This window comes from Haliaeetus albicilla, chromosome 1, assembly GCF_947461875.1.
Source record: "Haliaeetus albicilla chromosome 1, bHalAlb1.1, whole genome shotgun sequence".
In the NCBI taxonomy this organism is placed as follows: Eukaryota; Metazoa; Chordata; class Aves; order Accipitriformes; family Accipitridae; genus Haliaeetus; species Haliaeetus albicilla.
In genome coordinates this window covers 71,543,090-71,557,563 of record NC_091483.1, presented here as the reverse complement: position 1 = coordinate 71,557,563, position 14,474 = coordinate 71,543,090, and the positions used below count along the sequence as shown (strand labels likewise).

Sequence of the window (14,474 nt, the reverse complement as noted above, 5' to 3'; positions counted from 1 at the left end):
GCAATGAAAGCAGCGTTTTTTTTCCCCTTCAGTCTTGGCACCTAATGAATTGCTTAGTTTATATGTTCGATGAAATACCCCCTCTCTGTTTCGCCGTGTTCCCGCTGTCTGTCCTTGGCAAGCTGGGAGGGAGGAGAGGGTCCCGGCAGCTTCCCTTGGTTTGCACCAGGAGGAGCTGAGCTGGCATCTTCTTGTGCCAGGCAGTGCACTGAAAACTTGGTACGGAGCCCTTAGGGCTCGGCAGGCAGGGCACCAGTGCCCGAGGCATCTGTCAGCTGAACAGAACGGTGGCAGCCACCCTATAAAGGCTGACATTATTGTCACCTCCTGAGCTGAGTAATGGTTGTTTGCATTGTGACAGCACCTGAAGGTCACCCGAGAGGCTGAGGGTCCATCTGAGAGCTAGGCAAACAAAGTGTCCTGCCTGCAGGGGTTTGCAGCTGGCAAGGGGAAATACGGGCTAGCTGCTGTGTGATTAATTCATGAGCTTCACGTCCCTTGTCCCTCCACTCCCCCTGCTTTCCCCAGGGTGCTACAGAGTGTGGCTGTCCTCCAGCCTGGAACATTGTCCAGGTAGAAGAGGACTTTGGTCCCAAGTTTGTCTGGACATTTGTCACTTGGTAAGAAAACCGCAAGCAGCCTGCCTGGTAAATAAGAAATGGCCCCTGACCGTGCCCAGCCGGGCTACGTGCCCGAGGAGACTAACCTACTTCACAGACCGTGTGTGTGCCCTGATTTCTGGCCAGGCTTTCACTGCAGCAAGTACCAGTGACCTAAACCAGTGCAGGAGTGCCCAGGCGTGGGTGGCCGTGGCAGGGTGGCAGGGTGGCAGCGTCCCTTTGCCTCCAGGCCAGGGCTGTGCCTGTCCCTGAAGCCTGTGCTTAGGCTGTGGCGGGGAATGAATCCTCACAGGCTGACCAAGGGTTTGTAGGAAAGTTTATTTCATGAAGAATATAGCAGGTCGCTTGTCAGCATTAACCCACGCCTCCCTGCTGGTCAGTTATGTTTGTGTAATTTTTCCAGCGTGCTCATGGAAAGGCATCTATACGGTTAGGTGCCCACAGGCGTTTGGTGCCGCTGCTTTAGCTGAGGACAAGCCTCCCCTGGTCGGAGCAGGGTGTATGTAGGAGGCCGTGCCTGTTTGCTTGGGCACAGTGTGCTGCTGGGGTGCCCACACAGCACTGAACCCCCCCGGGGTCCTTGTGCCCATCAGCACCATTGGTGTAAAGGTACCCCGCTTTGCTCGTGCTCCTGCCTTGCAGCAATCTGTAGCGTGTCCTGCAGACATGCTGACAGCTCGACCTGGTTGGGAAAAGTTCCAGCAAAACCCTTTTTCTTCTGAATTTGCCGATTTGCTGGAATGGAAATGTGTGTCAGAGATGTTTCCGCATCTGTCGGGTCCTGATGAAAGCTGAGCAAGGCTCCACAGCACCTGGCTTGGCAGACTACCTGGGGAGCAGCGGGGAGCATCACGATTTGCGTTTTCTTTGTCAGCCTCATCTCCCGTGGCTTCCTATTCCCGGCTGGGGGCAACCTTAGCTGCAGGCCAGCTCAGGTGCAGCACCTGCTCCCTTTTGCAACAATTTCGAACAGTTTGTATTTTCTTCTGAGCAGGAAGGTGTCAAGAATTAAAATGTTGGAAGTCTCCATAAAGCGCAGTTTTCTTTCTTCACGGGAATTTCTTAAACCCTCCAAAATTCTGATGAAGGTGAGACTTTGTAGCTAAACATTCAGTAATCCTTTATAAACTGTAAGCGAGGCTTAATTTAATGGATGACTCACATAATTGAGTGCTTTCTTGAAACTGCATTTGTATCTCTTTTTAGTTTGAGATTATACTGATACCTAGTTTTGCCACTTATATATGTATATTTATATATAAAACCGTATGAAATCCGTACGTCTACAGTTATTTTTCTGGGGTTGTAGTTCTGCTTTATTTTAGTCTGTCTTATTTTCCCAGCCGGTTACATTTGTTTCCATTTATTATGCATCTTCTCCTGTTTTAAAAGAAATGAAATGTAGAACATCTTGATGAGCGTGCAGATTTTTTGACTCATTAGCAGTGACAGATGCAGTGCTCTGGTAACGTTCCCTGCCCTTATCAATAAGCTCTTGCCTCTCGTAATTGGACTGTATTAATGTTTAGGAAGGCAACTGCATGAGCTTAAAAAGAACTCACAAGATGGTGGTCTCTGCAGGTCAGCAGGCAGTATCATAAATCGTCATGGTGAGGAGATGCAACTGCCAGCACATGGCAAAATAACTTATTACCATTCAGGCTGCTGATTCACAAGTCCTGCAATTGCAAGTGACAGTAGAGAGGCTGGGGAGAAAACAAGGAGCCTGCTCGGGCAAATTCCAGACTGAGGACTTGCATTCGCCTCCGACCTTTAATGAGAGGGTACCAACATCTGAGGCAGGTCCCAGGGACATATTTCATTGTAGTTCTGTGCCTTGGTTCCCCCCGCCCAGGTCATCTCGCTGCTGCAGCACATGGAGAAAAGCCTCAACTCTTCTATGTACATACTCTTTGTCACAGACTGTATTTAATATGTCTTTTCCCCCCTTCTTTCTCCCCTTAAAATGTCTGTTTCTCCCTTTTGCTTTTCTAGAATGATACAGAGGGCTATAGATTCTTCGAATCTGCAAAATGTTCAAATACAAGCTGAAAAGTAAATCTGCTACGTATAACTGAGAAGTTACATTGAAAAAAGGTTGTTGTAACACCCTTAACTCTGACTCAGTGCTTTTTAATCAATAAATTTTTAGAAGGTCTGTATCGTTGTCCTGGTTTTATAGATGAGGAAACATAGCAACTTGTCTAATTGTTCTAAACTGGGAACTTGGGACATGCATGGTTTATATGCGTGAGTCACCCTGTAATTAAACAAAGAATTGAGTCTGGAGTGAGGAGTATAGAACATGGACAAAATGGAGATTCTGAGTTATTGTTTAGTGAGCCAAGGAAATAATTTACAATAAATGGCTTTTTTATATATGAATGGGTAAAGAAGGTTCTGACTGCTTTACAGTTTTCCAGCATTCACAGTCACTTGGCAAAAGTCTTTCCAAAAGCATTATGTCCTTGTCGTGGTTTAATCCCGGCCAGCAATGAAGCACCACACAGCCGCTCGCTCACTCCCCTGCAGCGGGATGTGGGGAGGGAACTGGAAGGGTAAAAGTAAGAAAACTTGTGGGTTTAATAATTGGAAAAAAAAAATATTGTAAGGAAAAGGAAAATAACAAAGAGAAATAAAACCCCAAAAAGGCAAGTGATGCAAATGAAAACAATTGCTCCCCACCAACTGACCGATGCCCAGCCAGTCCCTGAGCAGCGGTCCCTGGCCAACCTCTCCCCTAGTTTATCTGCTGAGCATGATGTCCGATAGTCTGGAATATCCCTTTGGTCAGTCGGGGTCAGCTGTCCCAGCTGTGTCCTCTCCCAGCTTCTTGTGCACCCTCAGCCTACTTGCTGGCAGGATGGTGTGAAAAGCAGAAAAGGCCTTGACTCTGTGTGAGCACGGCAATAATGAAAATATCCCTGAATCATCAACACTGTTTTCAGCACAAATCCAAAACATAGCCCCATACTAGCTAACGTGAAGAAAATTAACTCTATCCCAGCCAAAACCAGCACAGTACCAAAGTTACAGACTTTCCTTGTCTCTGGGTAGATGGTAGGGTGGCGGTGTTTCCAGTATGACTTCTTCAATGAGGGGGTTAAAATACTGGTTCTCAGGAATATGTAGTGGTAAAATTTGCTTTCTCTAAAATGTATTTTTTGAGAACAGAGTGTAACCATTTGAATGGAGAAAAATGGAACCAGATGATTGTTGTGAACAGTGCCCCAGCAGACATGGTATTTGAAGAGTTCTTCATGGGAAGAAAATGTTTGCTTTCTGGCACTTCAGAAAATACCAGGAGGCAGTAGCTCTCTCTGCTGTTTGTGTGATATTTCAGGTAAACCGAACTTTGGAGGCTGCACTCCTGTCCTCATTCATAGAGTGAGTGAAGTACGGCATGGGGACCCTCAGTACGGAGTGCCCCCGACTAATCAGCAGCCTTTGACCTGCAGGAATCACAAATTAGACACCAATCCATTCTTCCCACCCACTGGAAACTAGATTTTCTGCTGTTGGTCTGTAACACAGTATGGGAGGTGCAAGCTGTGGGCCGTGTCCCTTGGCCGCCTCGGTGGGGTGGCTCAGTTGACCGTGCTGAGCTGATGTTGCTTAAAGGAGCTTTCCTGGGCAGGTCCATTCCCTTTTCAAACTCTTACTCTTCCAGGGGTGCTGAGCTCAGCTTGGCCATTCCCGTGTTGGGCAGTTTATTCTGGTGGCTTCTCTTCCCTTTTTCGCCTTTGTACAGTAAAGTGGTGGTAAAGAAGGGATGTAGCAGGATTTCAGGTGTTACCATGTGCAATGAGTTCTGCTTTGAGGAAAAAGAACTCTGATGACCATGAGGCCTTATGCCCCAAAAATCAGAAATAAACATTAGGTGAAACTGGTTTTCCTCTCCACTGTCTATGTACCCACCTGAACCTATGGCATAGACTGTTATATAGTGTAAGTGCTTTGATATTAATGGCTTTCTATATAATACAAGCCTATTTGGTACCATCAATATGTTATTATGTTTATTTATTTCAACAAACACACTTTTCTTCCTTTTTTTTTCCCCCAGAGTGACCGACTACTCATTAAAGGTGGAAGAATTATCAATGATGACCACTCCTTCTATGCAGACATATACCTTGAAGATGGACTTATAAAGTTGGTTTTTTAAAATACTGAACTTTTTTTTGCATGCTTGTTAGTATAGACTATTGTGATTTCTTGATGGTGCTGACCTGAAATCTTGCAGCCAGAATCTCAGTTACCACTAGATGTGGGGCCATAGTAGAGGAGTGTTTAATTATGAAATTCTGCCATTTTATCTTTACTAAGATTAGATAAATAGAAAATTTCTTTACTGTAAGTTGAAGGTATTTGCTTTTCCAACAGTTCAATCCTAGTTTCTTCCAAAATAGTCAAGGCAAGTAGGCTCTCTCAACACGAGAAGTAATGGTAAGGACAATGGATATTTTTTGAGTCCACGTATGGCAGAAGGCTCATTACAGCTTTTTCCCCACATGTAATCAGGGCGAATGCAGCTGTGCTCTAACGGACTGTACGGTACAGAAATATGCCCTGTGTTACACAGTGCTAATGTGGACCTACTCCTTCCCAGTCGCCCTGTTGGTTAATGCTGAAGCATAGCATGTTCTGTTGGCCAACATCATTATGCATTGCTCATATATCCCTTTTGTTGCTTAGAAAAGGTATATGATCTTAAATCTTCACACAGTTAGAAGGAGAATCCTACTGATTTATCAGGATATAAAATACAGGAACTGGGAAAGTATTCCTTGGGTGAAACACGTGAAATGCATATTACTGATAGCCTGGGAAACAGTAACAGAGATGTCTATTTGTGTAGCTCCTACCTTGACTTAGTGGAGGTGGGGGGTCTCTAGTTTTGCAAAGTTATGTAGTGTGTACAAGCACTCTGATATACACAAGGGTCAAAGCCTTTTTCCTGACTGCTAAACATTTTCACTAGTGACCTAACAAATTTGGTCTCCAGAGGCTACAATTTAATGCACAGAAACATAATTATGGTTATCTGGTAAATAATTCATTGCCTACTTGTTTTCAGAGCTCCTTTTTCTGAGAAGCTATCATCAGATTAGAAGGCCGATTCTTTATATATCTGTGGCTACTAACATTATTCATAATTCAGGTTATTATAACAGAAAAAATTCTGAACACTTTTATCCATGGACTGTGTGGTTTTCTTTTTAATACTTCACTGCCTTTCCAATTGTAGTGTTACTTGCATTGCAGAAGTGACAAAAGGACCATATTTTTTTAAGTGGAGAAGGCACAAAATTTTGAAAATGTATCTTTTTTAAATAGCAACAATCAACCAACTTGTGCTTTCTCTGATAGGTATTTTAGTTGAGTTTTTCTGTGCTTTTGTTTGTTCAGATGCAAATTTCCTAGTAACACTTAAAAGCATCAGAACTGATTTAACAACTAAGTGCATGAGATGCTGAGAATCTGAAACTGCTGTGAATTTTTGGCCTTGACTCCAGAAATGCAGTGGTACTCAGTAGGCAGGTTAGCAATGCCAAGCTTTCAGCTGCCCTTGTTAAGTGCATAGACTCCCTCTGAAATCCATGCGTGGGTCCATACCTCCAGAAAGTATCTCAGCTGCCTGAGACAGCCAGGTTTAATAATGTGTAGACAGGCAACATCTTAATTTTTAAAATGCCTTTGTCTTTGCCCAAGGAGGCAAGTTTACTATTCAAAACCCCGAGTTGTGCCTGGTTTCCTGGATTTAGATGCCCTTAGATTTTTCTTTGTAAACTGTGCAAGAAGTCCTGCTCTGAAAAAGCAGGGAATTTGTGAGGGCAGCCTGGTGTGAGGTGGGCTTGGGTCCTAACTGTGTTCAGATGATAAATTCTGCAGGCTAGGAAAGCACTATATCTTCTGATATTGGTCTCTTTTAGTTTCTCCAGCTGGAACTGCCCATTGTGTCTGGATATTTAGCATCATTGTTAAATGTTGCTCAAGATCCTTTCGACCTTGAACCTCAGGCATCCATGTTTCAGTTGATGCCCTAACTCTCCAGCTGCAGATCCTGATGATAATACAGAATTCTTTTCACAGAATGGAGCAGACACCAAACCACTCAGCCCAGAATAGGCAATAGTGTCCTGGTTTTGCTAGGATATAAAAGATCTGGGTTAATTTTGTTATTCTGCAGTGGAAACTGATTGGAAAATAGAGGGTTGGGTTTCTCTTGCAGACTAATGAAATGAATAGGATCTTTTAATGCTAATGTCCCTGCGGATTGTCCAGTGGAGAGGAATGTAGATATAACCTTGAATGTGTTTGAAGATTAGCTATTGTTTGGAGGGTGGTAGATGCTTTTTCCCATCTGTCAATGCTCAAACTGGCTCCCTAGATACAAGGGAGAAGTGGTGCATGTGGATTTTTCCTAGCTGAAACTTAAGCCCTGCACACTCAAATGGCAGCCGAGAGGCAGTTCTCCGGTATCTAAATAGTAATTCAGATATTTAGTAATTTAAATTGCCGTTGGCACGTAAATAATATATTTTGCCTACATCTATCCTGTCTCTGTTATCCACATGAGGAAACGAGCCCTGGTCTCCGTGCCAAGCGGCAGGTCACGGTCTGGTGCTTGCTGTCCTCTGCTCCGTCCCTGCCAAGGGGAAAGGTTGGGTCCCTCCGGGCTGCGGGGGACTAAGGAGTGTGCAGGGTGGGTGGCTGGGGACAGGGTCTCCAGAGCTGGGCAAGCGACGAGCCAAGTTAGAGGGAGCCTCAGATGCCTAAAAGAGATCTGGGCTTGGTAACGACAGAAATAACACCACGGAGTTCTGGAGAGGTTTTCAGCTTTCTCAGGTTAAGCTTACGAAGGGTCGAAGCCTGCTGTTTCCATCCAATTTCCATTCAATCAGTATGACAGAATTTACCAGATTGTTCAACTGAAGACAGTAGACAGCATCGACTTTTCTGTGAGTCTGAGTTTTCTAGTTGCTGGTGCATCAGAAAACCAGCCCAATCATTTGTACAGCGTGTAGAATACAGTTATCTGCGCTATTGTGTTTTTTCACCACAAGTAACTGAACCCCATTCTTATTAACATACACTTAGCATTAACAAGTGAGCAATTCAGGAATCCTGTCACATTATCTCTTACTCTGTGTTCTAGTCAGTCAGAATAAAAATAACCTTGAACGCGGGTGAAGATCAGCCTTCTCCCAGCCTTAATCTTGATGCCAGGGCAAGAGATGAGACAGGCTCCTGACAGGTAATAGGGCAGCATCATCCACAAAGGCTGTTTGGTCCCATGTCGCTTCAGCATGGATGACTTCAGCCATTGCCAAATAAGCTGTTACTCAACAGTACACTGCAAATAATGATCAGTGAGTCATCAAAAAAGTTCAGTACATAATTAAGACTCTTTCACTTCCTTAGGGTATGGGACTTCTTGAATAGGGAACTGGTAGATACTGATTGTGGAAGAAAATAAAAATGAATTGCTTGTATATTTTTGTGTAAGTTTTCTTTAATATTATTTTCAGAAGGTGTGGTAGTCTTTGGAGTGCAATTCCACCTTAGACGTATTTAGAGGAGATTGGTCATAGTAAATTTTTTTTCCCCAGTTCAGTTTTTTAGCCACACAAACGCTGTACAAAGGTTTAGGATTGTTCTGATTAAAATCTTGGGATTGGATTCAACTAACAAAAATTAGTGCGACACCATTATTATACGTGGGGCTACCTAACTTTATACAAGCATTCAATCTGCTCCTGGGTTGGAGTGCCTTGTGGTACGCCTTTGCGAGTCAGATTTTAACAGCAGAGGAGCTTCTTGCAACTTGTCTGCGCAATCGGATGTGCGGGGCTGCTGCTGGCTTTTGCAGATGTATCAATTCCCTGTTTGTCATGGTATCATTAGCACTTCTCACAGCTGTAAACAGGTTATGACATGCTCCCGGTGCTATACGTGTTGATGAATATTAGATGCCAGACATGGAGTTGTACGGCTTCAAGCCGTGATATTATCAGCTCTCCCGAGTAAGCCCTTTTGGGTTTGTTCAGTGCCGAGCAGCTGAGACCCCAGCTCGGGCTGCTGGCGGGGAGTTTGCTAACCGAATGGCTGTGCTTCCCTCCAGCCAAAACCCGGAGCACCGGGGGAGCCAAGCTGCTGGAGGTGACATTTTTGCATAGCGTATGAAACAAATTCTTGACCTCTTGGGGCTATTTATTAACTCTGGCAGTTTGGCCAACTTCCAATGTGAATAATTATCCCTGGTTTTTTCACTGGTTTTAATTAACGGTTATATTCATTTTCTGTTCTAGCTTGTTGCGATTGGCTGTTAATCAGTTGCTGTGTTTTGCTCCGTAGGTGGGAGTTGCATTTTAATATAGGAGCAACAGATTCAGCAGCTCAGATGTCTGGGGTATTTGTTTAGCTGTGGATAAATGTTATTTTATCCCAGACAAAAGGAAATTAAGACAAGGACTGTGTGTCTGTAATAGGAGATAAACTAAGTGAACTTAAATACCTTATAGATATCTCTAAGCCCAAATATATTATGGTGTAACAACGCAGAGACATGGCTTCCACGCAGACGCATACCTTTTCCTGTTTGGCACCATGCAAAATAGATAATAAAAATGTAATGTGGCTTTAAAAGTTAAAGGTTAATTTACTTACAGTTGTGTCCATGAACAATAGAAGAATTTTAATTGTAGGTATCTGGAGTTTATTTGATATCAGCATGGGGGACAGATGAGTATCTTCAATAGTGAAAAAAACCCCACCCTCTTTTTGAAGAACTGAAGGGGAAAAGGTGGCAACAGTTAATTAACATTTTTTATACACAGTTATGCAGAATGTTTCACTAAGTTTTAACTGTAAGAGGGGGATGAAGAATATGTGACATGTTAGATTAGAGGTGTTTGGGTCTCAGCATATTTAGATTTCTTTTAAGGATAAATTTGTATTGCTTAGTTGCAAAGTAATTATAACTCCTTTCTGATGTGCTTTGTGCTTCTGCCATTTATTTACAATTCCAGCTTGCTGTCATATTTGATCTGTGTTTTTCTGTTTTCATTTAAGAACTTAATATACAAAACCAGAGTCCCCAAGAGAGCATTAACTCCAGAGATTTGTAATTGTTTAAAGATAGGACACTTAAGTCTCACCCTGAATCATATTAAAAAAAAATCAGTTTTTAATGCTGGTGCGTTACGGCTTCTTTATTGGCCACTAGAGCAATGCAAAGCAACCGAAGCACATGGCCCAGCCAGGCAGGCTCGCGGATGCTTTGTTCTGCCAGTGCGGTGCAGAGCGGCCAGAGCAGGTGCTTGAGCCTCGCCTTCCCTTCAGGGTCCCAGTTCTTTCTGTATGACCCCTACGTTCCTTTCCTCTATGTGCCTCAGATAGCTTCTGTCCCCTGTTCTGTCCCCTGTGCTTCTTTGTTTAAGTAAAATAATGTTGGCTTTCCTTGCTGCCTAGGCAAATAGGAGAGAATCTGATTGTTCCTGGAGGAGTCAAGACCATAGAGGCTAACGGGCGCATGGTTATTCCTGGGGGAATAGATGTCAACACTTACCTACAAAAGCCCTACCAAGGAATGACTGCTGTCGATGACTTCTATCAAGGCACAAAAGCAGCACTAGCAGGGGGCACCACCATGATCAGTGAGTACTAGGAATACTAACTCTTCCCACCCCAGGCTGAAGCTCATGTACCATAGGTGGGGATAGCTACAGGAGGCTCCATACCAATTTTCTGAGATCTTCTGCAATGAATCTTCAAATTTCTGGGCACTCTGTTGGAGATCCATTCATCACTGTCACCCAGGACTGGCCTGAAAATGAACCTACCCTCAGAAAGAAATAGCGGCATGGGAAATTGTCTCTTGGCTTTCCCTCTGAAAGACAGAACAAGCACTGAGGGATAATGTACCTACTCTTGGGATTTTTGAAAAACAATGTAGTTAGTGCTGCAAATATATGGCACAGAAAATCTGACAAAGATCTGCTGTTCCCACCTAGTGACATTTCAGGGGCTTTAGAAATAACAAGATGCTTATTTATGAACTTGGATTTGGCACTAGGAATCGAGGAAGTCCTTACCAGAGATATCCTGGAGGAAAATCTCTCTTGGTGGAAGGGAGAAGTGTTTCTAGTTGTTAAAGACCCTTCTTCTGTCTACCAGGTGTCAGGACAAGATCTAGCTCTTTCCTACTAGCAGTGGCTTGGCCCTTCGTTAGACTTTGTCAGGCAGTTGTTCATATGACATAAATTATCTTAGCTTCCTTGGGCAGAGGAGCTGCCCAGTGGGGTTTTACTCCCGCTGAATTGGAATGTGGGTTTTTTTGCTGAGTGATGTTACCTGTCACCTATGTTCAGCAGCGAGTATCAGCTGAAAGGATCTCTGGCAATAAGCACAAAATACACTGCTGTTCATTACTTTTGTTAGTCATTTTTTCAGTGTATGTTCTTCAGTTGAGGCTTCCTGTGCAGCGTTAGGTTTGCAACTGCCACTGGTAAGCCCGTCTTGCTTTCTTTCCATACTTACTTTTGACCTAGCCCTGCAAAGATAAGTATATATGCATAAGTAGTCATGCCTTTATTTTATGTCAGTAAACATTGTGTCATCATCAGATGCAGAAAGCCTTGAGACAGTGAAGATGCATAGTTGGAGCGCGCTTGATCTGCCATATAGTGTAGCTGAGTGTTTGTGCTCTACATCATCTCTATTCAGACCTTTGGCTGTATTCCCAATTCTGGCTGCTGAGAAAGCATTCGACATCTCCACTGATGTATTGGTAAGGCAGAGTAGGCCAATTCAGTGACTACGAGGCACTGGTTAATAATAATGCTTACTACGAAATACATAGAAATGGTCACATCAGACAATAAATACAGGTGAGTCGAGAACTTGTGGTCTCTTACAAAACAGTAAAGGGAAAATCAAATGTTCCCTAAACTGTGAGATGTTTGGATCTCCCACTGTGTGTCTGTTGATGCTGCACCAAGCAGGTTGCCAGACACAAAGTCTGCTATACCTGAGCCAGCAGGACCTGGCTGACATCCCAGAGTTACGGTCTGCACACAAATCTGCCTCCAAGGCTGCTGTTTTGGCCGAGATGCTGGAAGGCTACTTACTCACAGGCACTGAAGAAATCTGAACAGTGTGCAGGCTGAATAACAGACACCGAATCTCTTTTTCAGTTGACCACGTGTTTCCAGAACCTGGATCGAGTTTACTGACCTCCTTTGAGAAGTGGCATGAGGCAGCTGACACCAAATCCTGTTGTGATTACTCTCTCCATGTGGACATCACTAGCTGGTATGATGGGATTCGAGAAGAGCTGGAAATACTGGTGCAAGACAAAGGTTAGTGAGTGAAAATTAGTAGCATTCTTTGTTTTTATTGAAATATCATATGGAGGTGAAATTTTGAAGTATTTTAATGACTGCATCATCCAGAACAGAAATGCACAGGTGCTGGTTGTGCTGCCCAAGGTTCTGCACTACTTCAGACTTTTGCATTCACTTGCTGCTGTGTAAAATGGACCTAAAACTTTGTGCACTAGTGCTAGTCGGCAGCAAGGCCAATGGAGGGAGTAGGTTTATCCCAATATAAGCAAGGAAAATTAAGATGTGTATGTTGTCAGATACAAATGTATCACTTTATGCTTGCTTGTACATGTGGAAATAGGCTCAGACATTGCATAGTTAGGTTTTATTTTAAGGTAAAACTCAGAATCAGCATTTAGGGTAATCAGCCCAGTCACCTTAGATCCTCTATTTCATGAATGGAGAGAATGAGACATTTAAAGTTAGTGGTTCAGATTTTGACTAGACTGGAATGTGCCCATTTAGCTGCCTCAAATTAAGCCCAAATATGAACGGCATGTGTGTCTGACAAATCGCCATCGCAGGCTAGATCTTATTTCTCAGCAATGGCTTAGGATAATTTACTTGCCTAGCCTAGATTTTTTTATAAAACATGCCTGTATTTTTAAAATAGGTTCAAGTTATTTGAAAAAAGAGATGTTAAAGTTAGGCACATAATATTGAAAAAATGTCCTGATTTTCTCAAGTGCTTGGTCTCCAGTGGCTTTCCCTGAAGTTACTAGAAGACGCTTTGTTTCAGGACTTAGAAAAACCAGGTCACTTACTTAGGAATCTATTTAAGACACTTATGGGCCTGATTCAGTTCAATTAACAGGTCGACTATCATGTGAGATGCTGTAGGTTACCCTACCTGGACTCCAGAATAGCACAGATAAAACCTCTCATAAATCCTTTTCCATACGTGCCAGCTCAGTGTGGCAGTCTCATTTATGGAGGGCAAGTGGGCAATTGAATCCAGCCTTCAGAAAATCCTAGTTTAGATCTAGTTGCTTAAAATTCTGCCTAACAGCATGGATTTTCTTTCCAGAAACATATTTTTTCAGATATTTTTCACTAGATACTTTTCTTGAAAATGTATGGATATTAATTAGGAGATATTTTCTGAAATGGTATTTAGTTACCATGGGTAAATCAGAATGACCCTTGTGTTGGGAAGTCTAAGTAATATGTGTATGCAGCATCCTTTGTAAGGTGTAGTGCTAGTGATGACTTAGATTTGAAAGATTCTCTGTATAGAAAAATGTACTATCAAAGTAGAAAAACAAAGCAAAATACTATTTTTGAGTGAGCGGTTGTTTGCTGAAATGCTATGGAGGTGCAGTCACCTATGGGAATTTATTCTGTATCACAGCATGCTAGCAGTACATGTGCTGTGTAGCCAGATTTTAGGCAACAAAACCCTTCAGTCACCAAGATTACACATAATTTAGAGAAACTGTAGCTGATCTTACATAGGTCTTTATAATCTAGGTGATTTTTACAAGGTGATGACATCTGTCAACACTGATGGTGCCAAATCTGTGCTGTTTCCCTGCTGTCAGCGTTAACATGGGTGTGCTGCTGTGCGTTAGCTGACTGTACTCTCAGACAAGTACACTGTGCCTTGTTTCAAAGGTTAGATACTATTTTCCAGAGCTCCCGGATCACAGATGGCTCAGCACTCCCAAATTTGCCTGAGGGCTTACATTAAAAGCCTCGTGCAGACAGTTAGGTTAATAGTTTTCTCCAGCTATTGAAATGTGAGTTTTCAATATAAATCTGACTTGCCTTTCAGTCTTCAGGGGAAGCAGGAATCTGTTCTTCGGTTCCTGAACCGGGATGTGTGGTGGGGCCCTTGGTGGCCCCTTTGGTGGTGATAGCATTAGGAGGTCACCTGTGTTCTCACAGATGCTGGAGTACGTCTCAGGCAGTCAGTGTGAATTACTCTCATGTGTTAGCAGACGCGAGGTAAGGGCGAGTATGAAAGCACAAGCGCAATGGGAAATATTTCAGCGTGGCAAGGGCTTTCAAATTAATGGACAATATCTGCTGATAATTGGAAACATTTGAGCCCGCTGGTGCAAATAGACTTGATGTCAGTGGAGCGACACTGGTTTTCATCAGCTGGAAATCTGGCTTGAATTTGTTCTCGGCTGATCGTCTGGTGGGTGAGTTAGCTGAGTAACAGGGCTCAGCTAATCGCGTTTCAATGCTGTGCGTGCCTAACACAATCTCGGCAGGAATAACAGGGGAGCTCACAGAGCTGCTGTTGAGGTGCCTTGTCATGAGATCTAATTGAATAATTAATCAGTTTTAAATCAATACAAAGCTAATTTAAGGAGGCATAGGCTTTGGAAGGGCCTGGAGATTTTGTAGAACCAAATGTTGGTTATAAAGACTCAGGCTTGTAGCGTTTCAGCAGCTAATTTGGGACTGGGCTTCTCCGGTATATGCAAAGGAACAACAGCCTGAAATGTGTTGGCAG

At 43.2% G+C, this 14,474-nt stretch overlaps 1 protein-coding gene across 2 annotated transcripts in view; it reads left to right on the top strand.

Annotated features, from left to right (window-relative positions):
* CRMP1 (collapsin response mediator protein 1) overlaps positions 1–14,474 on the top strand; it is a 51,781-nt gene that overhangs the window by 12,960 nt on the left and 24,347 nt on the right. For both annotated transcript variants that reach the window (XM_069793832.1, XM_069793840.1), the window contains exons 2-4: positions 4,687–4,775; positions 10,098–10,282; positions 11,822–11,986. In XM_069793832.1, the coding sequence (XP_069649933.1) occupies positions 4,687–4,775; positions 10,098–10,282; positions 11,822–11,986 (439 nt within the window). The remainder of the gene's footprint in view (positions 1–4,686; positions 4,776–10,097; positions 10,283–11,821; positions 11,987–14,474) is intronic.